At 55.4% G+C, this 23262-nt stretch overlaps 7 protein-coding genes across 7 annotated transcripts; 5 read left to right on the top strand and 2 right to left on the bottom strand.

Moving 5' to 3' along the window:
* Window positions 1-163: 163 nt before the first annotated feature.
* SODALDRAFT_337495 (hypothetical protein) lies at window positions 164-3707 on the top strand (the record flags this gene model as incomplete). Its single annotated transcript, XM_028612697.1, has 3 exons — window positions 164-190; window positions 828-923; window positions 1131-3707. The coding sequence occupies 3 exons, from the start codon at window positions 164-166 to the stop codon at window positions 3705-3707; spliced, it is 2700 nt and encodes an 899-aa protein (XP_028463328.1).
* Window positions 3708-4489: 782 nt separating this feature from the next.
* On the top strand, window positions 4490-6768 carry SODALDRAFT_317056 (DUF1692-domain-containing protein). The gene is made up of 3 exons (XM_028609328.1): window positions 4490-5005; window positions 5160-5741; window positions 5825-6768. Exons 1-3 carry the CDS (start codon window positions 4915-4917, stop codon window positions 6280-6282), a joined length of 1131 nt encoding a protein of 376 aa, XP_028463327.1. The 5' UTR covers window positions 4490-4914; the 3' UTR covers window positions 6283-6768.
* Window positions 6769-6797: 29 nt separating this feature from the next.
* On the top strand, window positions 6798-9947 carry SODALDRAFT_301074 (aconitate hydratase). Its single transcript, XM_028608894.1, has 2 exons — window positions 6798-6957; window positions 7089-9947. Exons 1-2 carry the CDS (start codon window positions 6913-6915, stop codon window positions 9525-9527), a joined length of 2484 nt encoding a protein of 827 aa, XP_028463326.1. The 5' UTR covers window positions 6798-6912; the 3' UTR covers window positions 9528-9947.
* On the bottom strand, window positions 9828-12498 carry SODALDRAFT_68927 (hypothetical protein). Its single transcript, XM_028615584.1, has 2 exons — window positions 11326-12498; window positions 9828-11256 (listed from the first exon to the last, which is right to left on the bottom strand). Exons 1-2 carry the CDS (start codon window positions 12219-12221, stop codon window positions 10128-10130), a joined length of 2025 nt encoding a protein of 674 aa, XP_028463325.1. The 5' UTR covers window positions 12222-12498; the 3' UTR covers window positions 9828-10127.
* Window positions 12499-13838: 1340 nt separating this feature from the next.
* Window positions 13839-17178, top strand: SODALDRAFT_328888 (ARM repeat-containing protein). Its single transcript, XM_028610794.1, has 6 exons — window positions 13839-14345; window positions 14442-14579; window positions 14649-14759; window positions 14822-14968; window positions 15030-15403; window positions 15469-17178. Exons 1-6 carry the CDS (start codon window positions 14226-14228, stop codon window positions 16913-16915), a joined length of 2337 nt encoding a protein of 778 aa, XP_028463324.1. The 5' UTR covers window positions 13839-14225; the 3' UTR covers window positions 16916-17178.
* Window positions 17089-18896, bottom strand: SODALDRAFT_328887 (WD repeat-containing protein pop3). The gene is made up of 4 exons (XM_028610793.1): window positions 18691-18896; window positions 18572-18593; window positions 17996-18491; window positions 17089-17864 (listed from the first exon to the last, which is right to left on the bottom strand). Exons 1-4 carry the CDS (start codon window positions 18710-18712, stop codon window positions 17448-17450), a joined length of 957 nt encoding a protein of 318 aa, XP_028463323.1. The 5' UTR covers window positions 18713-18896; the 3' UTR covers window positions 17089-17447.
* Window positions 18897-19370: 474 nt separating this feature from the next.
* On the top strand, window positions 19371-22843 carry SODALDRAFT_363355 (hypothetical protein; the record flags this gene model as incomplete). Its single annotated transcript, XM_028614549.1, has 16 exons — window positions 19371-19469; window positions 19638-19682; window positions 19772-19831; window positions 19919-20069; window positions 20174-20278; window positions 20363-20412; window positions 20536-20864; window positions 20987-21042; window positions 21195-21309; window positions 21416-21515; window positions 21553-21637; window positions 21702-21867; window positions 21950-22038; window positions 22298-22336; window positions 22423-22440; window positions 22551-22843. The coding sequence occupies 16 exons, from the start codon at window positions 19371-19373 to the stop codon at window positions 22841-22843; spliced, it is 1800 nt and encodes a 599-aa protein (XP_028463322.1).
* Window positions 22844-23262: the final 419 nt, after the last annotated feature.

The following is a 23262-nucleotide window of genomic DNA, read 5'->3' as shown; positions in this document are numbered from 1 at the left end:
TAAAGTGCCCTTGCCCCATCCCATCCCCCTTACGTACCTTAGGTATTTACTACCGTACATACCTCTCCCGACAAGTCCCAGTCCGGGTCTAGCTCAAATCAGGGACCAGCCAGTCTTTGTGCTCGTCCACTTCTCCGCTCTGTCTGTCCGCGGCCTATGTACTATGGGGTCTACAACTTGTCGGGTAGAGGTACTTGCCGATACTGCTGTTGCCTGCTACATTTACACTGTACTGTCTGTACTGTACCTAGGTAGTGACGAGTAATGTCTGCCTAATAGTAAGTAGTAGTACTTGGTTCATGTGAAGCATCAAGTTGGTTGTGGGGTTGAACTTCCTGGTGACGCCTCGCAGCGTCTCCAAAAGTCGGGGTTCGGTCCACAAAGCACAGGCACCTGCTCCCCCCCCAAACTCTCTCCACTTATCATCTCCGGGTCTCCCAGCTCCCTTTCCCTAGCATGTTACCCATCTCCCTCGCCTTCCTTTCCACACCACCCGTCTCTTCGCCACCGCTACGAAGGACTCGGAGCCGTTTCGTTTCCCTCACATAGTCGCGGGTTCTGTTTTCTTCTTGTTTCGTTTTGTTCTTTTTAGTTGACCGTTGCCTATTTCCCTGGACATACGTATATCTTCCCTCTCTTCCCATGACAGTAACTGTACATCCATCCTTCTGACGCCTACGAAATCATCTGCTACTGCCATACTCGACCCCGGTTCTCCCACCTCCTTCACCACCGCCTACAGCGGAATCATCTCCCTATCCTGACCCATCATGCCCTCGGAACGCGAGCTTCCCAGCCGGCCGAAGGCACAGAAGACCGTCCACGAGGATACCCCCATTACCCTGAAGATCAGCTTCGAGGGCCTCACTCGCCGCCATAAGCTGGGCCTCCGTGAGGTTGGACCTTGCTCGTTGGAGAACAAGGTAAGACGAGTTAGCCCCATTCATGGGCCATGACGGACACCATCGCTCGTAGTCATGATCAATGGCAACATGGGGAAGACCCCGGAGCTTACCCGACCACTGAATATCCGCGGCCCTTGTTCCCAGACCTTCTCCCCAATAGGCATCTCGTTATTCTTCTGCTCGCGCCAAAAAGAATTCTAAATTTCTGACACCTTCTATCCATAGGTCCGCGATTTTCTTGGGATTCCCGCCGACGTTGACCTCGTGCTTGAAAGATACTCCGACTCTGCCGGGGCATACGTCACACTCGACGCCGACGACCCCCCTGTGTACAAACAACTCTACCGGGCTGCCAAGGCCAAGCAGAAGCTCAAGCTGCGAGTTACGCGTCGGGAGCAGCAGGCGGACCAGACCGCGACCGGTCTCCAGCCTGCCCACATTGAAGATGCCCCACCACCTTCCTCGGGTTCTTCTGAACCCATGCATCCGATTTACACCAGTTCTGCTGCGTCCTTGTCAGGTACAGGTCAATACCACGAACCCAGGCCCGAGCCCGTGAATGATGTGAACAAGGACTTGCCGTGTACCGACACCGGCGGCGATTTCGAGGGCTCGCTTATGGCATTGATGAAGGAGCACGTCAAGATCCATGACGCCAGCGTCTGTGCCGCGCGCCAGAACTTCTCTGCTCAGATGTCGACGATGAACGACCTCGCATACGCCTACGGTGCCGACGCTAGCGATGCGTGGTACTCTCCAACCGGTGGTTGCACCTCCAAAAGCGTCTCACTCGAACAACTACCTCCTCACCTCACGTATGCTGTGTGCTGTAACAACTGTGACAAGACGGTTCCTGGCACGCACTACCACTGCGCGACTTGCGATGACGGAGACTTCGACTTGTGCCAGAGCTGCGTCGACAGCGGCATTGTTTGTCACGACCAGAACCACTGGCTGATCAAGAGAACGGTCAAAGATGGCCAGGTCATCACAAGTACTACGGAGACTATTGCTCCCAAGCCCAAGCCCAAGCCCGAGGTCACGCCCGAGGTCAAGCTGTCCGAGGATCCTTTCGAGCTTAAACTTGAGATGGCGCCACCCAAGCCACGGTGTGATGAAGTATCGGAACTTGCCGCCGAGCAAGAAACATGCCTCACTAATGATCATGTTAATATTATTCCCTGCAACATCCGGACCTGCAACTCGTGCATTCATGACTTTGATGAGAGCGAGTTTGTGCACTGCACCACCTGTGAAGATTACGATCTTTGCCTCTCGTGCTTCGAGAAGGGCGACCATGGCCACCACCCCCGACACGGCTTTGTACCTGCCGTGGAGGGCTCGGTCTTGCCTGGGCACATCCAGGCTCGACTTGCTCCTGGCCGGAATCAGTCACACAACGCCTTCTGCGATGGGTGTGACGCACCTGTTTATGGTATTCGCCACAAGTGTCTCGATTGCCCCGACTGGGACTATTGCAGCGACTGCGTCGTGAGTGTCGCGGTCAAACACCCCGGCCACCGCTTCGTCCCCGTCTATGAGCCTCTCCAGACCGTCAGGCGTCAGACGTTTGGCAGTCAGAACGTGCACTTCGGCATCTGCTGCGACGGCCCGCTTTGTTGCAGTGTCACCAGCATGCCCCAGTACATCTCGGGTATCCGCTACAAGTGCACCATCTGCCCTGACACCGATTTCTGTGCCAACTGTGAGGCCAGTCCCCAAAATCACCACAACCCGTCGCATCCGCTCCTCAAGATCCGGACGCCGATCCGGCAAGTCACTGTCACGACGACGGGCGAACAGGGCACTGGCGAACTGATGCCGCAGATGGGCGACCGCTACAAGATGTGCTCGTGCTCTCGCGGGGCTGATACGAGGTCGATGGCCTCGGTGCAGACAGTCGCAGATCTTGACCCGGTTCCTGTTCACGAGAAGTTCCTCGAGGAAGATACCGTGACATTGAATGGATATAAAGAATACGTCAAGAGTCTCGAAGAAGAACCCGAGCCGGTTGAGGAGATCAAAGAGATGCAGCTTACCGAGAAAGATCTATCGGCTGTCTTTGTCAGTGACACAGTTGTCGACGGCACCACGCTGCCTCCCAATCACGTCTTCCAGCAGACTTGGGTCCTTCGGAACGACGGCGGGTTTGCCTGGCCGGAGAACTGCTGTGTCAAGTTCGTCGGCGGCGATTACATGGGCCACGTCGACTCGAATCAGCCGGCGGGCATCTCGGAGCTCGTTTCGGCTTCCGAGTCGACCATCTGCTACCAGCCGCTCCAGCCGGGCCTAGAGTTTTCGTTCACCGTCCTCTTGCGCACTCCGGCCCGTGAAGGCAAGTTCACTTCGTTTTGGCGGCTGGCGTCGAAGGACGGGCTCAAATTCGGCGACCGTCTCTGGTGCTATGTCAAAGTCGAGAACCCTCCCCAGGTCATTACGGCGACCGAAAAGGCCGAGGAGCAGCCCGAAGAGAAGAAGCTCCAGGCGGAGGTCCAGGCGGAGGTCCAGGAAGAGAAGGGCGATGACGCACATGCCAGCCAGATGATTTTTCCCAAACTAGCGAATGAGTCCCCCATCTCCAGCGTTCATGAGGAGGCTAGGTCGGAAACGGCCTCTTCCCCCACTGCCACGGACGGGGTAGAGGACGATGAAATGAGCGAGGTCGACGATTTTGGGGACTGCGATGAGCCAGTGGCGTGGAACGGCTCGGATGGTGGATTCATGACCGACGAGGAGTACGACATTCTTGATGCCTCGGATGAGGAGTACCTCGAACAGCAGGAGAAGCGACTGCGGAAGTGAGGACGATGAACGATATTATTCGGACCTGGAGTACCACAAGCGACGGCTGGATTCTATGGGTTATACGTCTTTTTATTTTTTATTTTTATTTTCATTTTCTTATGGTTGTTTTTCCTTCCCTAAACGGTAGCTATTGCTTGCGTCTTGATCGGCAGAATCTTCTCTCCAGATTTATGTTAGGGTTGCGGTTGTGTTTACAAAGGTCATCTCATGTATTATCAGAAACAAAAAAACATACCACAGACATGTGGAACGCCTGGCTGGCACACACTAGGCGACCGTACAGGCGCTTTCAAAGTGGTGTCTCGGGCGAGAAAGTGGGCAACATGGAGGGAGTCAGGAGGAGGAGTGACGGGCCTATGATTCAGATTGCTATGCTTATAGGCTGTCAATTTCGACTTTTTTCCGTCTTTGAGCATTCTATATTCCCAACTTTCGGCGTTCTACGTATCTATATTCTGGGTTGTTTCATGGCGACAAATAACCTTACAATCAGTACTGTAGTCCTGCAGTTGTGCAGTCGTGGACGCAGTACTGTCGTACTGAGTAATTACAAGTCGTGACAGTTATAGTGAAGATACTCTCCGTATTACCCTTCAACATTGCTGGGGCTCCCCGACTCTCCCCCTTCACGAATACTTGCCGGTTCGTACCTAATTGTACCTTGTACCGGTCGAGTGACAGGGGTTAGCATATCGTCATAAGGTACCGTAGGTACCTTACCTTACGTTGTAACTCTGCAAGGTCGCTCCAAGAACAGCCAATGATAAGACGAGAGACTTCAGATGGGTACCTAGCTTGTGTTAAGTGTCCTCTCCAGCTGCCAACGCCAGCGTCGTTTGATTCCGCTGGAAAACGACGAAGAGAAACGATAATTACGCCACGACCGACGACAACGTTCCCGCCCGACATCTCAAAATTTCTAGGCAGCACTTTTTCATCGGATTTCTTTTTCTTTTCTCAATGCGGTAGACGCCGGAATTCGTTTCGCTTTGGCGGCGGGCACTGACAGCGAACCCCCTGCGACCGAGCAACCATCCTCGACCAGACCAGACCGAGTAACTCGATTTCTTAGACAGCGCATCTCTCGAAAACTGAAAGAGTAGCTACTCCTGGGTCGACACGAAGTTCAGGTGAGGTTGTCAATTGGCAGCCGTCATCCATACCTGCGGGGGGCAAGATTGGCTCGAGGGAAGACGATCCCATCATGAACGAATACGAGGAGAAACGCGCAACGCTCGACGAGGACGCCTTTGGTGCGAAGGCGGGCCGCATTGTCAGGGCATTTGATGCTTTCCGTAAGTTTGGGCTTTTTTTCCTTTCTTTTTACTTTTCCGTTGTTGCTTCTCATTTTCCCCCCTTTTCTCTCGCAATTCATCATGTCCCCACGATAGCGATATATATGAGAAGAATTGAGTTTCCTCGCCAGCTGACAGAACCCGCGTCGAACAGCAAAGTCGAAACCGGAGTATGTGCAGCGCACGTCGGGAGGAGGAAAGTGGACGGTGACGATGGGCGTAGTGACGATCTTCCTCATCTGGACGGAGCTGGCGCGGTGGTGGCGGGGCTCGGAGAACCACACGTTCGCGGTCGAGAAGGGGGTGAGCCACGAGCTGCAGATCAACATGGACATCGTGGTGCGCATGCGGTGCGAGGACCTCCACATCAACGTCCAGGACGCGGCCGGCGACCGGATCATGGCGGCCGACCGGCTCAAGCGCGACACCACCTCGTGGACGCAGTGGGTGGACAACAAGGGCGTGCACAGGCTCGGGTTCGACCCCGTGGGGCGCGTCATCACCGACGCCGGGTGGCATCTGGACGAGGGCTTCGGCGAGGAGCACGTACACGACATCGTGGCGCTGGGCAAGCGGAAGCCGAAATGGGCCAAGACGCCCAAGGTCAAGGGACCGGCTGATAGCTGCCGGATCTACGGGGACCTTCGCCTGAACAAGGTGCAGGGCGACTTTCACATCACTGCTAGGGGGCATGATTGGTATACGGGAATGGGGGACCAGCACCTGGACCACAACAGTGAGGAGACCTCTTTTTTTTTTCTCTCTCCTTTTTTCCTTTTTTGGTTTCTGAATTAAAACTGACGAAAAGGATACCAACAGAGTTCAACTTTTCACACGTCATCAACGAATTCTCGTTCGGGGCCTTTTACCCATCGCTGGTGAACCCGCTTGACCAGACGGTCAACACGGCCAAGACCGGCTTCCACAAGTTCCAGTACTACCTCTCCGTCGTGCCCACGATGTACTCGATCAGCCGGACGTCCAGGACGCTGTACACGAACCAGTTTGCCGTGACCGAGCAGAGCAAGGAGGTCAACCATCAGAGCGTCCCCGGCATCTTCTTCAAGTACGACATTGAGCCCATCCTGCTTCTGATCGAGGAGACGCGGCCCGGGATGATGCAGTTCCTGCTCAAGGTCGTCAACGTCCTCAGCGGCGTTGTCGTGGCCGGGCACTGGGGCTACAGGATGTCAGAGTGGGCCAAGGAGGTTTGGGGCAAGAGGCAGGAGCGAAGCCAGGGACTTATCGGTAACGAGAAGGAGGAACACGACGACTGAGAGGATGAATTTTGTTCATGGACCATGAAGGAAGGGAGATAGGGACGTTTTATGTTGTGAATATAAAGAGGGGGAGTTATCAGGTTTCCTGGGGGCTTCTCGTGCATCCTTTTAGATGTATAGCACGAAATATGATGTCTTTTCTTTGAGAGAGAGGTCCAAGAAGGGAACATGATGTGAGCAGGTTCGGTGAGGACAATCTACTCGCTCGGTGAGGAACTGAGAGCCGAGATCGGACTTTGTAGGTTTTACGGACACACAGTTGTGCGTTGTACCGTGGCTGTACGGATACAACGTAATTACCTCCTCTAATGCTCCAGAGAGACCCGGGGAAATGGGGGACCAGTCCCACAAAAGAGTGCTAAGCCGATATCTTAGGGGGAACCAACCGGAACACCGGAACAAAGCGCTGTACGTGTACGTTGTACCTAAAACTCCCCGCATGGGTACCTTAGAGCACGCGAGCAACCAGGAAACAGACCAATCCGACATCGCCCATTTCCAAAAGAATTTCGAAATTCTTTCCCCAAAACACATTCCCGCCCCCGCCAACAACTTCTCGCGACAAGTTTTGAGGTACAGCCAGTCATCCGCTCACGGCATTTTGGGAGGGTGCTTGTTGTAGCGACAATGACGCCAATTGAGCTTGCCACCCGGTCTGGGGGCATTGCAAAGGTATGTAATATGTTTCTGGACCTCATGGGAAGGAATGTATCGTATCCTTTAGTCGAAGGCAGAAAAAGTGCGAGCAACATGCAACAGAATTACCATGCATTCTAACAAGACATGGGGTTGGCTGTAAACAGGGCATCTTCACACGTTCCCGACCCGGGCAACTGGGCTTATCCCGGTTAACATGTCGTCCTCACACAAGGCACTTTGCCGCCGTCGCCGGGAACATGAACATCGACCAGCTTGACGCCGCCCTGCGTCCTTCCCTCCCCAAGTCGATCAAGCCCGACACCTACCGCAAGCTGCACGGCAAGCTCCTCGAGGTCCGCCGCACGCTCGGCAACCAACCCCTGACGCTCGCCGAGAAGATCCTTTACAGCCACCTGGACGATGTCGAACAGTCCCTGCTGACCAACACCGACAACGGCCGCAGCATCCGCGGCAGCGCCAACCTCAAGCTCAACCCGGACCGCGTCAACATGCAGGACGCCTCGGCCCAGATGGCCCTGCTGCAGTTCATGTCCTGCAACCTCGACCAGCCCGCCATCCCGGCCAGTATCCACTGCGACCACCTCATCGTCGGCGAGAAGGGCGCCGAGAGCGATCTGTCCGAGGGCATCAGCACAAACAAGGAGGTCTTCGACTTCCTCGAGTCCGCCGCCAGGAGGTACGGCATGGACTTCTGGCCCCCCGGCGCCGGCATCATCCACCAGACCGTCCTCGAGGTCTACGCCCTCCCGGGCCTGATGATGCTGGGCACCGACAGCCACAGCCCCAACGCCGGCGGTCTGTCGACCATCACCATCGGCGTCGGCGGTGCTGACGCCGTCGAAGCCCTCGTCGGCGCCCCCTGGGAGCTCAAGGCCCCGCGCATTCTCGGCGTGAAGCTGACCGGTCAGCTCAACGGATGGGCTGCCCCGAAGGACATCATCCTGGCCCTGGCCGGCAAGCTCACCGTTCGTGGTGGCACCGGCTACATCGTCGAGTACTTCGGCGAGGGTGTCGAGTCGCTGAGCGCCACGGGCATGGCCACCATCTGTAACATGGGTGCCGAGGTCGGCGCCACCACCTCCATCTTCCCTTACACCAAGGCGTCGGAGCGCTACCTGCTGCAGACCAGGAGAGCCGAGCAGCACAAGGCGCTTGCGTCTTTCAGGAGCTGGGGCAGCTTCGATTTCCGCCCCGACGAGGGCGCGCAGTACGACGATGTGATCGAGATCAACCTCTCCGACCTGGAGCCGCATATCAACGGACCTTTCACCCCCGACCTTTCCACCCCTCTGTCGGCATTCGCAACCACAGTGGCCCAAGAGGAGTGGCCTACCACCCTCTCCGCCGGTCTGATCGGCAGCTGCACCAACAGCTCGTACGAGGACATGACCAAGGTCGAGAGCATGGTGACACAGGCCGAGAAGGCCGGCTTGCGGCCCAAGGCACCCTTCTATATCACGCCGGGGAGCGAACAGATCCGGGCCACCCTGGAGCGCGACGGCACCCTCCAGACCCTCGAGGGTGCCGGCGGTATCGTCCTGTCCAATGCGTGCGGCCCTTGCATTGGCCAATGGAAGCGCCAAGACGATGTCAAGAAGGGCACCCCCAACGCCATCTTCACTTCCTACAACCGCAACTTTCGAGGTCGCAACGACGGCAACCCGGGCACCATGAACTTCCTCGCCTCCCCCGAGATCGTCACCGCCATGGCCTACGCCGGCTCCACCACCTTCAACCCCGTGACCGATGAACTCACCACCCCCGGGGGCGGCAAGTCGTTCCGCTTTGCGCCGCCCCAGGGTCTCGAAGGTCCCAGGACCCCCTTCGTCTCCGGCGTCGAGTCCCTCCAGGCCCTCTCGCCAGACGGGCCCAACCCGGGCGTGGAGGTCGCCATTTCCCCGACCTCGGAGCGCCTGGCCCTCCTCGAGCCCTTCGAGGCCTTCCCCGAGGGTGACCTCGAGGGTCTCAAGGTGCTCGTCAAGGTAACAGGCAAGTGCACCACCGACACCATCTCGGCCGCCGGGCCCTGGCTCAAATACAAGGGCCACCTGGCCAACATTAGCGCCAACACCCTCCACACCGCCGTCAACGCCGAGACGGGCGAGGTCAACGCCGCCTACGACGTGGACGGCTCGCGCCACACCATCCCGGACCTCGCCTTCAAGTGGAAGGCCCGCGGCCAGCCCTGGCTGGTGGTCGCCGAGCACAACTACGGCGAGGGCAGCGCCCGCGAACACGCCGCCCTGCAGCCTCGCTTCCTCGGCGCCCGCGTCGTGCTCTGCAAGAGCTTCGCCCGCATCCACGAGACCAACCTCAAGAAACAGGGCGTCGTGCCCCTCACCTTCGTCAACGAGGCCGACTACGACCGCATCGCCGCCGGCGACGACGTCTCCACCGTCGGCCTCTACGATATGCTCCGCGCCGGCGGTCGCGGCGATGTTTCTCTCCGCGTCCGCAAGGCTGACGGCTCCGGCGAGTTCCTCGTCCCCACCAAGCACGCCGTCAGCGAAGACCAGGCTGGTTTCATCCTCGCCGGTAGTGCCCTGAGCATGCTTGCCAAGAGGGCACAGACCCAGGCCTAGCGGACTTTGGCGTTGCCGTCGATTCGTTTCGTTTTAAGGGGAGTTGGAAGAAAGAAGCGCTGTTTGCCTCGTTTCCTTTGTTTCGAGCGGGAAAAAAAAAAAGAGGAAGGAAAAGGGAAAGAGGGTGTTTGAATGTCTCATAGCGATGTGTTGTTTACGTTGCAGATCTCCTGCATGCATGCCTTGTCTCCATGCATTTTCCAGGGCAGAACAGACCCCCTCTGTATGTGTACGTTTAGAAGGCCTCGGGCGAGATCGCGTGCTTTAGCAATCTAGCCAGGGCAGGTTAGGGAGCAGAGAAGCCTATACCAGAGATATCGACGCTTATGGCTCCTTCAGTTGGCGGAAGCAAACGTGATTCGAGAATCTATCCCTGGATCCATCTCGTACAGGCAATGATTCAAATCCATCAACTCATCCGTCAGTCCATTGCCGCGAATATATGGAGTTGCAGGTGCACTTCACTCTACCCTGAGTATAAATTATACAAAGCAAGGAGTCATTGGTGGGCATATGCCCCTTATGCCCCTTATGCCCCTTCCCCCCCCCCAACGTTTCTTCTCCTCACACACTCTCTGTCTCCCTCTACGAATACGTTTGTCACGTTGTATGGGAGAGAATGCGCCGAAGTGCCTCACCAGCTGATGTCTTCGCACGTTGGCGGCGCTCCTCCGCATTCGAACGCATCCAAGCACATGCACGCGCCCAAGCTGGGTTTTCCAGTACGTAGTCGGGCAGTTCGTCTTCTGACAGATCCTCAAAGTCGATCCGGCGATGGTGCATCCACGGCTCGGGCTCCCGCAAGCGTGGCGTTGACGCCTGCGCTGGTGCCACAGCGTCTGCTTCCACTTGGCTCTGGGCCTTTTCACCCAACCGCTGCTCACGCATGCGCTGGGCAGCTCGACCCCAGTTTGCTTTCCGCCCGCCGCGCGCCCGAATCTCCTTCATCTTATTTTCATACCACTCATCTGTCCATCTACGAGGCCAGTGAATGCGCGGGTCGATATTGAGGTAAAGCTTGCCATCTTCTCCGGGCGGCGGAGCACGCTTCTGCTTAGCCGGTGGTACCGTCACGCCGGACGGAGGCGGCCCAGCTAATTCCTGGCCATAAAACACTGCATCGAACTTTGCTTGGTCGAAAGTCGCGGCCTTCCGTAGACGATGCGCTTCCTGAGAGACATGCGATGTCGCGCCTGGAGGCGAAGGTGTTTGGCCGCCGTTGTGCTTACCCAGGATTCTCTCCTCCTCTCCAACGAAGGAGAAGCAGTCCTCAGTCTGACTGGGTGTATTTACGGAGCGAAGAGGATCCTCGACGGTAGAGGGCGCTGGCTGTTGTCGCTCAACCGACGAGGCAACTGATCCTCGAGAGGAATCATTAGCAGGTTTCTGGTGCGGCGGAAGACCGAGATGTTGCAGATTAAGAGAGGCTGCAGGTTGGCTTATCGGGGGAGCTTGTTGTATCGTAGTACTAGATGTGGGATTGCCATTGGCCGATGGGAGCGATGGGAGCGATGGTTCCGGCGTATGAATCCTTCTCGTCTTCTGAGGGCGCTGGGGTGATTGGGATGATTCGGACTCATCCGACGTACCGTCATCGTCGGGAATTAGCACAGGTGGAAGCCCAGCAGGTACCCTCTTGACGGCAGCGCGGAGTGGCCGAGGGGGGAGCCCAGAAGGTACTCGTTTAACGGCAGCCGGGATCTTTAATCTCTTCCTCTGGAAGCTCTTACTATTCAGTGATCTGTTAGGTGGTGCTGGTGGGGGGCGACTGATCGGGTGGCGTATTGAAGAGCTCAACCTCGATGTGTCTTGTCCGTTTGACAACGAGTTTGTACTTGTCCTCAACCCTTCGTCGGTACCTTGGATGGGAATATCGAGAGGTGCAAATCTCGTAGACGAGAACCCGCAAAAGCTCGGTACATTTCCCGTCGTGGGAGTGGAAGATGGCGACTGCGCGTCTCCCCGGTTGACCCGAGAATCTGAGGGACCCATTTTATCCTCTTTGACGCTAGAAGGGCCCTTGGGCGGTGCCGTAGTTGGTGCTGTGAGTTCCGTCCCTCGTTTGGCCGTCTGAGGTCCATTGTGTTTAACAAAGCCTGGCTCGGTTGGGGTACGGAGATGGGAGAAGGACTGCGATCCTGCGCCCTTGCTAGGATGAAGACTGAATAGGGCGGTCCTGGTTGTAGCATCGGAAATCCGCTGGCCGCCAAGCGACTGGTGTTCAAAGCGAGCGGAATCCACTTCAAAGGATTCCCTGGAGGACGGAGGCTGAGTTCTCACCATCCGGGGGGAGGGTGCCATGTACATCCGGCTAACTGATGAAGTCTTTGCCGTCTTTTTAGCTGTCTTGGTGGCTTGTTGGGCGAATTCAGAGTCTAGCCGGGAGTTGACAGGAAGGCCGGGTCCAGTTTGACCAAACTGTCTCGGATGCATGGAGGGACCAGGCTCGGTGGGGTAAGAATCGGGGGCCATACGGGGCCGACCATGTTGCCGCTCAGGGCTGCGAAGGAAGCCCTCCTCGGCTAAAGAGTGTCCTCCGACCGATCGGCCATGACCAGCTTGCTGCTGGTCGTGCCTGTTGATATGCGAGTCTTGATGCTGAAGGCAGTACCGTTGCGACGTTATCAGCATGGAAGAGCAGCCTGGATAAAGACACTGTCTCCCCACGACTGGTTTGAGAGCATCCGAAACCATCTTGCGCCTCTGAAGGCGAAACGGGCTCTCAATCAACCCCGATGTCGTGTAAGGGAAGGAGGACAGGGGAGGGATCGGACTAGTGGAAATGAGTTGACAAGGAACTAGTCATAACGTGCCTTCACCACTATTGAACGGTGAAGTAACGTCGGGTAAGTCGGGCTCTGCTGCTGCTGCTGCTGCTGCTGCCGCTGCCGCAGATTAGTACTATCACCTCGTTCCCGCACTGACTTCTTAGGTCTAAACTGGAAATTTTGGAAGAGGTTCGAAGGTCGGATATCCGTTTCGGGTGTCGCAAAGCGAGCATCTAACTAAAAACAAATACTCCCTGGTCGTCGGCCCTTTAGAAGCACGAGTTAGTCATTCCCATGTAGTATATAAGGCGCTTTCCGTCATATGGAGGCGGATGACTCGGGGACGTCGTTTCTGTTTCTTTCTGTATTTTTTCTCCCTCTCCTTCATGAAAGGGGGGGGGGGGGGGGATAAAGAGACAGAGAGAAGAGGGGAGGGAGCCGTTGCTTTGTGCTCAGATCTTTTCAGTTTCTTTTATGTATCCTCACTCTGGGGACCACAGCGGTTTTGCAGTTCTCATCCAACGGAGCCGAGTCCGAGAACTCCTCCCAACCTGTTCGCCGCAGCCTTTGGTTCAGCTTCGTGGAGCACATCGGAAAGCTGAACTCCATAAAGCGGCAGCGCAGTCCAAAAGAGGACGCGCTTTGGTGATGTGACCTCCAAGTTCTTGATAGAATACCCGTATGTTTGACGGGGTCCATGGTGAACCATGACACGAGCAAGCCGTGTGGCGAGGTAATGGACAAGGCTGGCGCAAGAGTGAAGAAAAGCAACCCCAGAAGGGTCCCAAGTTGTCGGACCTTTTACCAATGGTCATCACAGCAGCAAAGCATGGCAGAGAGAATGATATAGAGACAGTACGGAGGACGAATAATGTAGCTGAAAAAGGCTTACCTGGAATAAGGCATAATCGTCCCGGCTCTCACTACGGTGAAAGTACCAGCATCGAGTTGCTTCCGTCGCGTGAAAGGACATGCATGAGAAACGCGTCAATTCCGAGACAAGTAAGAAGGTTTCGTACGAAGCCTTATATCAGAGCCTCGGTGCAGCTGGGTAGAAGCCAAGTTAGGCCAGGTGAGAGGTTGGGGAGGTTTCGCGACGTTGGGGATGGGGAAAGCTTCGAGCCATCCGCGAGTGCGAGTGGGCTATCAAAGTCGAAGCAAGGATAAGAACCCAATCCAGGCTGTCCTTTTGTCTCCGGAACTCTCGATGGTGCAGGGCTTTCCGCATCTTCATCCCAAAATCATTGAAATAGGTGAAAAATATGGCGCGGGGAAGAAGAAGAAGAAGAAGAAGCGAGAAAGCGATGTGTGAAGAAGGAGAACGTGAAGAAGCAGCTCGCGACAAGCGCAGGTGCGACTGAGCCAAGCCGCTGGACCTAAAGGTAGGTACAATGTACGTGTACTTCGTACTCCGTAGGTAATTATCCACCCCTCCAATCAATCAACCTGGACCAAGATCAGAACGGTTTAGCGCGGGGATGCGGCTGCCAGCCTCGTACGTACCTCATAGACCTACCAGGGGGTTCATTGGCACCGCACGTCACTTTGGACTCGGTACCGTCAACCCATACCTACCTTAGGTAAAGTACCTTACGAAGTGATCAATACCTTAATAGTTCATATTCGTACTCCGTACAAGGCAAGTACGAAATACGTGTAGGGGGCTACTCCGGATATTGGCCTGGTACAGTACCAGCATCTGGACACGCAGGCACGCGCACCATCAACCATTAACCGTTAACCATCAACGATCCTCTCACCGTGGAATTATCTCCGGGATTCCTTCACCAAGGAGGGCTCGTCTTTTGTGCCGGTAGCAACGACTCGAGTAGACTGCGCTATCACCGAAAATTACGAATTGCGACAGCGCCCGGATGCGCCTTCTTCCCGCCCTTCCCTATCCTCGTCTTCCCACCAGCTGCCCTCCACCATGAATTTCTTCTCCGCTGTAGCATCGGCCATCTCCCAAGGGCCACCGTTGCCCTACACTATCGGCGACAGGGTTGATGTTGAGCAGTCTATATGGACGCTTCATAACGGCACCAAGAAGGTTCGTGTGTCCTCTCCTGTCGATATTCAACGGCTTGTCCAACATAGCAGCTGACACCTCTCTCTCTCTCTCTCTCTCTCTCTCTCTCTCATCTAGGAGGACGGATCCAACTGCAGCATTTTCTCTTTCGATATCGCTGCCAACAAGTCTCGACTGCCACTGGCCAAGAATGCCCTGCGAAAGCTAAGAACCTTGCGACACCCCGGCGTCATCAAGGTGTTGGATACCGTGGAGGTATGATTCCCCACCCTCGAGAGGCGTCACTGCCCGGTTTACCCATCTCTGATCCGCTGGGTACTCTAGACCGACACCCATCTCTACATAGCGACCGAAAGGCTGGTGCCGCTGCGATGGCATGTGAGGAGGAAAAGTCTGAATCCGGAGACAATAAAATGGGGTCTACACAGTATTGCGGTGGGTTTATTCTTCGAATCAGCGTCTACGAGCTTCCTTACTGATGAACAACGTGACCCTAGAGGACTCTCAAGTTCATCAATGACGAGGCCGCCTCCATACACGGTAGCGTTCGAGTCGGCTCTGTGTACACATCGGAAAGCGGCGAGTGGAAGCTAGGGGGGTTTGAGCTATTGAGCAATATCAAAGACGATGAAGCTGTCATTTACGTACGGTTTGGTTTTTAATAGCACACGTTTGGGAGAGGGAGTCGTGCTAACCGGACCCAAGACACATGGCAGTCTCGTCCCCGAGGCGGCCCGCTATGCGCCCCCGGAACTTGCTCGCGATGGTTGGGGTGCGATCAAGAAGAGCCCTCATTCGGCTGTGGATTCGTTTGGATTAGGGTGCCTCATTTTCGAAGCCTTCAACGGCGACTTCACGAGCTCGGATCGAGCAGGCCAGACCAAAAATATCCCCCCGTCCATGCATGCGAGCTATAAACGGCTCGTGAATGCGAACCCCAAGGCCCGCCTCAGCATTGCGCATTTCTTAGACCAGGGCTCGCGCGCCGGTGGCTTCTTTGACAGCCCTCTGATCAAGCTGACAGACGGACTCGATAATCTTGGCGTCAAGTCGGAGACAGAACGGGAAATGTTCTTGGAGTAAGTCGACTCGACCTCGTCGCGTATTCCCTCTGGTTCAAAATCGCACCCACTAACCGAGACAGGAACCTTGACCAGATGATGTCGGAGGATTTCCCGGAGGACTTCTTCAAGATGAAGGTGCTTCCCGAGCTGCTCAAGTCGGTTGAATATGGCGGAGGCGGCCCGAAGGCGCTGGGTATTGTCATGAAGATCACGGGGCAACTCTCGAAAGATGACTTCGAAGCCAAGGTGATGCCGGCCATCATCCGACTTTTCTCGAACCCAGATCGCGCCATTCGCGTGTGCCTCCTCGACAACCTGCAACACCTGATAGACCGGTTGCCGCAGAAGGCCGTCAACGACAAAATTTTCCCCCAGATTGTCACCGGATTTTCAGATGCCGCACCAATAGTCCGCGAGCAGACGGTCAAATCCGTCCTTGTTTTCGTCACAAAATTGTCGGATCGCACCATCAACGGCGAGCTCTTGAGGCATCTGGCCAAGACGGCCAACGACGACCAACCCGGTCTCCGGACCAACACCACCATCTGCCTTGGAAAGATTGCCAAGAATCTTGGGTCGTCTACGAGGGCGAAGGTGCTGATCGCTGCCTTCACGCGGTCTCTGCGGGATCCGTTTAATCATGCGCGGAACGCTGCCCTCATGGCCTTGGCGGCCACGAACGAGCACTTCACGACAGAGGACATTGCCACCCGTATTATGCCGGCCGTGTGCCCGCTGCTCGTCGATAAGGAGAAACTTGTTCGGGATCAAGCTGCTACCACGATGGAGGTCTACATGCAAAGAATTCGAAAGGCAGCCGCCAGTATGCCTGATACAGCTCTTCCGCCGAACAACACGGACGTGGCAGGCGCACCGCGGATGAGCACACCTCAGCCCAGCGAAGGCTCTTCCTGGGCTGGATGGGCAATATCCTCGTTCACCAATAAACTCTCTTCGGCAGCAGGAGAAATGCAGACCAATGGTACTGCTTCCGGGGGTTCCACTCCTCGCCAAGCAACATCTCCCGTTCCCGACGCGAGGAAACCGACATCATCGGCGTCTTCACTGCATAGGCAAGCCCTCAAGTCGCCTCCACCGGCCAGCTCGCACACCGCGCCAACCCAGGCTTCTTCCGCAGATGCCTTCTTCGAAGACACCGGCGCCAACGATGCGGACGCATGGGGCGAAATGGACGATGAAGACAACTACTTTGACGCGTCGACCCAGCCCGCCACGGCGAGACCGACCTCCTCTTCGTCTTCCAAAGCCACCCCGGCCACTGCGACACCACTTGATGATGGGGCTGAGCCCGACTTTGCGGGCTGGCTGGCGGCGCAGGCCCAGAAGAAGAGCGGGACGAAAAAGCCTTTGCCCAGGGGGTTGACCAAGTCCTCCGCCTCCACAAGTACAACAACGAAAAAGTCGGCGGTCGCTAAGCCAGTCTCCAAACCTGTCGTCCCCAAGAAGATCGACATGAAGCCGAAGGATACGGGCGAAGACGATGGTGGCTGGGGGGATGGATGGTGAGAGAGCAGCAGAGCAGTCGTGCATGACGGAGAAATAACCGTCCAGGCTGTAGGGTTGTATGGATGGCAGGGGAGAGATTCATGTAAGCTGGGCAAACCCATGGTGGGGGTTTGCAGGACAGGCAGCCTTCTTCGAAAACTAGGATACCATCATGTTGCGTTGGAAGTCGTTGATCAGGATAGAAAGCGGAACGTCGATATCGTCAATAATGACACCCCTTACCAGGGCTTGATGAAAAACTGAGCTCCTTGCTATGGATTTCCAGACGCCATGCCGTTTCGCCCTGATATCCCAGATCCTGAACCAAACCAAGCAAACCCAAGAATGACTGACAATAGAAGATCAAAGGCGTAGTGAGGCAAATACCCGGAATAAGAGGACCAGAAGAAAAATTGGGAGCTGACACTAGCTCACCGTTCCATCCAATACCCCAAGCCCCATACTCTCTTCCTTCACTGCCAGAAGGTCCGTAATTACACCAACTATAAAGAATTCTCCACGTATCCACCGTCACCAATGACGCATGCACCGTTCACCTAGTCTCGGAGTAGTCGTTTAGGGCAACGCAGACGGCACCGCGATGGTGACCATTGTACTGGCGGATGATCTGCTGGCTGTGCAATTCCCAGAGGCGGGCGTAGTGGTCAGAGCAGGCGGTGACGAGGTAGGCAGAATCGGCGCTGAAGGCGCAGTCCCAGACCCAGCGCTGATGGCCGGTAAGGGTGGCCTCGAGCGGGTAAGGGCGCGGGCCATCGTCTTCGGTAGCGGGGTCGAGGTCAGTGACTTCCCAAATCTTGGCGGTGTGGTCGGCGCTGCAGGTGGCGAGCTTCTTGCCGTCTGGGGAGAGGAGGATGCGGGTGATGTATTCTTTGTGGGCGCTGAAGTGGGTGACGGGGACGAGCTGGGTGCGCTCCATGGACTGGACTAGGTGCCAGACGAATACGTTTCCCTGCAGGTGGGGGGGGTTACCCTTGGTCAGCCATGTCGAGTGCGAGGGGACGGACAAGGGGAGAAAGGGGTAAAAAGGAGACAAGGGGAGGGGGAGGAGGAGAGAACTAAAGGGCATTTCAATGTACATACAGCGTTGTTGGCGGCGCAGAGGAGTGAGCCGTCGCTCGCGACGGTGACGCTTGATACGGACACGTCCTCCTCGGGGATCAGCTGGTGGGAGCAAGTGTTCTCTGCGAGGTCCCAGACGCGGACGCTGCCCATGCGGTCGCAGCTAATGATCTCGCCCTGGTTGGGGTGGATGACGACGTCGTTGGCGGGCGAGCCGTGGTTGTAGCTGCGTTGTACCTGGCCGGAACGTGTTTCCCAAATCTTGACAGTGCCATCCTCGGAACTCGTGACCATCCATTTGCCCTCGCAGTGGAAGGCGACGCCTGTGATATTCCCCGTGTGGCCCTCGAAGGTTAGCAGCGGGTTAGGGTTGGTCGATTTGATGTCGAAGAGCTTGACCGTGTGGTGGCCGGCGGCAGCGAGGAAGCGCTTGTCTGGGGAAATGCAGAGGCGATTGACCTGCGAGTCCGGGTGTTGGATTGTTCGGGAGCAGATGCCGGAGAGGGCTTCCCAGAACCTGTCACCAGCGTGGTTCGGTTAGGATAGGGACGAGCTTCGCAACAAGAGTTTCAAGGAGGACAACGATCGTTCTCATACCGAATTGTGTGGTCATATCCCGCTAGTATCAGTTAGCAATGACATTCCTTCGCTGGTAGCCTGAAGTAACCGCGAACGGGGGCCATGGGCGAACAGGAAACTGGATCGACAAAACTTACCCGTGCAAAGGATTACAGACATGGTGGGCTGTTAGAGTGCACAAGATCCACGTCTTGACCGTCGCATAGTACACGTCAAAATTCCGATAAAAAATGCGATAAAGAATGCGATTGGAGTATGGCTGTCGTGGTTGAGCGCAGTAGCACAAGTGGTCGCATTGGACTTTAGGTGATGTCTCGTAAACCGTAGCTGGGGGGAATTGGCGATGGCAGTATGAAGGTGAGAGCTTCCCAGTCAAACCCCACCAGAGAATGTATAGATTCGGTACAAAGGATGAAGTACCTGCGAGGGGAGCTTGGACATTGAATTTCGGCGTGTGGGGCTATAAATTAGTCATCAACACCGTATGAAATGATTATTTACACACCTTCCTTGAAGTTACATTTGCACACTCCTACTCCGTACTACGCCTCACCTCACCTCTCCGTACTGAACTCGACCAAACTCACTTTCAACTCATCCATCTTACCTGGCAGTGCTCCATATCACATTTCCTTCCTTGTTGACACAATTTAGTAACCCAGCAAATAGGGGGACTCGATGTCAAAATCACCTCGCTTTGCCCTTCAAGCCACTCTGGTTTCCTCGACGCTATATGGAACCCTAGGGAGCCATCCTAGGGTACTCTAACCGATACAGTATATGGATAGGTTGACTTGGAATTCGAGCGGTTGCCACGATGTTATACAAGTCCAATGTTTTCCCCTGCGCGGCGCACAAGGGTTCAGCTGGGAGCCTAGGACGACTTTGGGATCGAACCCAGTTTTCGATACAGCCTGTACAAGTGCTCCGAAGTGCTCCCAAGGGCTATTAGGACGACAATGCCGTTATAAGCACGCAGGAGACCCCGTATCGACCGTTCACAAGACACCGAGAAACGTCAGATGAAGTCGTGGTCTATTTCACGTTCCTGATATAAAAGGATATGACTGATGGCGTCCTCAAGCTCCACCTCTGGAGGACCCTGCTCCGCCATTGCTGCCACCAGACTGTGAAGTCTGACTATTTCCGCTACCGGATGGGGGGCTCTGAGTCTGGGCACTGCCACCCGGCATGGAATTGGGAATGTGAGGATTATAGAAGACGATGCTCAGCCCGCCGCAGGAACGGCATCTTGTGGACCTGTCGCCCCCAGATTCAGTACCATCCTGGTTAGCTTGGATAGAGGTGTCTGGGTCTCTCTGTCTGACATACGGATGTTGGTACATCTTTCCAAACGGGGTGCAGTCAGGACAAGGTGCCGGCGTTCCAAATCCTTGGATGCATCCGCAGACCTCATCATCTGATACGCGAGTCATTATTGAGACAGTCGAAAGTGATGATGGCGTGTATGACAACGAGAATCGAGTGTTGAAGACTGTCGTGAACTCTTCTCAGAGTGAGTAGACGAGGTTGAAGAAGGGGAATTCGAGTTTGGTAAACGTCCAGGCGGAAGGCGGAGAACAGAGAACAGAGACCGGAGAACGAAGAGTCCGTTATGAGGATGGGTTGAAGGCCTCACCCCCACCGTCGAGGCTTCCCACCCTGGACTTTATATAGTCGTCGAACAAGGTCGGCAGGCTCCTCAGGTCTTGACTACTTGGCATGGTATGTTAATCCGGCAGAACACAAGCAGCCCCCTCACGCTTCCGACAACTCTGGGCGCCCTTAAACGAGCACATTCACCCACAGGAGCCAATATAGCCAGGGGGGTTGAAGGGATAGTCCGCGGTCTTGTGACTGTGAGCGGATTTTGTTGGTGTCGGGAGAGGTTGTCTCGTTCCAGCCAGTTGGAGGCGAGCGGAAGACTCGAAACAGCTTGTTACGTTACCCTTTCAGGCGGGAGAAGCTTTGCATCACGTCAGATGAGAAGAACGGCGGTGGAACGCGTGCAATCTCGACCGCCGAATGACTCCCCGGTCAAGCTGGGTTTCTTGGTCTTGTCCTGCACCAGCTGTGACAAGACAACGGTCTTGTCCCGTCACTCGGTTTGGGTTGTCAATCTCAACCCGTCCCTCCGGTCGGTTCTTGTCTCACCTCATCGTTTACCTGCGACTCGGGCTCATCTGATCGTCCTCACCGGGCCCTCGGCTATCTTGGTTGGACTGTTGAAGTGTGTGGTGCCTCGTCCGAACGAGTCGGACGGTTTCGATGGGCGGTCAACCCCCAGTTCAACAGCCCCGCCGCCCCCACGGTCGGTCAACTTAAGGAGGCTTAAGTGATCATGCATATAGCTGCAGGTAGCCGTCTCGGAACCGAACAATGTGGATGAACAGTGCTGTTCGCTTTTGTCCTTTCAATCTCCTTCCACTCCAGTTCGAGTTCTGAGATCAAAGACTCCCATGCGATGCCAAGGCACGGCACAGCGGCTGGTTGCATCTACCTACGGGTACTTGCATTATTTCTTGACCGTTAACCCCGACTCGAATGGGCTGAGAGGGGGCCTGCCCCTGGGGCATTGAGTTCCCAGTATGGTCAGCTAACACCATCTTGGTTTACTGAGTTCCGAACGCTGGGCCGACAGACTTTCTCATGGGACCACCGTCTGTACTCAGTAGTGCCTGCGGCCTTTTCCCCGTTCTGATCATCCCTGCTGCGTTTTGCTCCGTACCGCTGTGCTCTGTTTTGCAGGCCGGTATGTATGAAAAATTACGCGTCATTGGACTAAGAAAGAGAAAGAAACAAGGGACACGGAGAAGATCACTTCTTGAACGATGCCTTGATCGGAACCACATTGTCGGGTAGTGCCCTCGATATCAGCGCTGTCGCCGAAGTCGACAGCAACGTGGCCGTCTACAGAAGGTCCAACATCCGACCAACCAACCATTCATATTTTCTTTGCCTTGTCCGAAAAGAAGCGGGACTGACCGTCTGTAACGCAGTACGAGAGTCAAAGGAGGCGCGTTGGGTTTATGGGGGCGAATATTTCCCGAGACAATGACTCCCTTCTTTCGGCAGTGTCTAGCTGTGAGATGACATAGGATAAAGATCGATGTCGGCTAACTCGGTACTTGTCCATGCCGCATCGCAGGGACGGCCGGACGAACCGATGACAACGCTCTGCTCTTAGGACATCATGGTCAGCTGTTGGCTGGCATTTTGAGTCAGGCCTCGGGGACATCGAAGTATAGTAGAAATGCTTTTGAGGTGGGCAAGCGGTATCACGTCGGAGAGTTTCATAATGATTCTTTGCCGCCGTATGCGCCTTGAAAAATAGGAGACCAGATGGGATAGTGAGGACAAGGGAGTTTAGTTAGAACTGACCGGCGGGTGTTGAAGGTCTTGGAATTTCGCGCTTTTCGCTGCACCCATGACTGCGACAGAGCCCAGTCGGATGACCCATCACGATAACACCGCAAAGGGTATTGGTACCCATCACGGAACATAAAAGACTAATATCAGGCGGTCACACCAAACCCGAAAATCATGAACGGCAGAGTAATCGGGCACCCCCGGTGTCCTGATCTCTGAATATCATCCCCCACCGCCCCTTGCTCCCGCCCCTCCCCCCCCTTGTTTCCCCCCAGTTACCCTATTATTGCGTCGGTGTTATCATCAGGGCTCACCGGGGTCTAAGTCGCCAGTAAAAGCCCATGTTCTGATATCACGAGACATCTTGGCGTGCAGAACATGGTAGGCTGAAGGATATTTCCCCTGTGTTCATCTGTACGACTTGATCGGATGTCTCGACCTGAAGCCAGAGTCCTCGATGTGATTATAGGCAAGGAAGATCTGCACACTGCAGTGGAAAGACGCCCAACAACTGAGACGTTTCTAAAGTTGGCGATTTCCATTTCCGAAGGCTCTCTCATTCTCTCTCTCCCCTGCACCTTGAACATCTATCATATTACAATCTAAACCCACCTGGCGCTCTCCCGAGGGACGTCGACCATTGCTACAAACGACGACAATTCCAGGACAGGATATGCCCCTCTGAAGTCTCACGCCGACACGCGCCCATCCTTTCCACCAGACGAGCATCCTTCTACCCCTCTTGTTGGTTGGGACGCCTTGTACGCCATCCAGAAAACCATACCATATTCGTTGCGTGGCTCGAACTTGCCCCAATCACATCTTCCACGCAACCTGCTCACACTTGACTACCTACCTTGTTGCGCATCTACGGAGCATCACCCTCCCTTGCCTCGGGCCATCTACTCCCCTTCTGACTGATTCTTGTCAATGAGGGAATTAGGCTCCCATTTCCCAACGAACCCCGAGATTCCGATCATAAATCCGAGCACGTAGGCTGCAGCCTCACCGGACACACCGATGAGAGACGTCCTTGTTGCGATGGCACGAAGCTAACAAGCTTGTCACACTCACGTTCCGCACTGTTCTTTCCATTAGCTTCGCGAGGCCCGGTTAGAAGAAGTTAAGGAGAAGGGTATCTTCGGGCTCCCGTCGTCTCTCCTGTTTTCGTGTCTCTGGTTTTCTCTATCTCACTCTTACTCTTACACCAACATACACGAACAACGTTCCCCTCCCTCCTCAAAGCGATCGCGTCTTACTCTCTGTCCCGGGCGCGAATCGAAAATATTCTTTGTCATTCCTTGCACCGGTGATGCGTCCTGTCTTGTTGGGCTCCAAAC

This window comes from Sodiomyces alkalinus (genome assembly GCF_003711515.1).
Source record: "Sodiomyces alkalinus F11 unplaced genomic scaffold SODALscaffold_11, whole genome shotgun sequence".
NCBI classification, from domain to species: domain Eukaryota; kingdom Fungi; phylum Ascomycota; class Sordariomycetes; order Glomerellales; family Plectosphaerellaceae; genus Sodiomyces; species Sodiomyces alkalinus.
The sequence above is the reverse complement of the archived record's forward strand: the minus strand, read 5'-3'. Positions and strand labels throughout refer to the sequence as shown.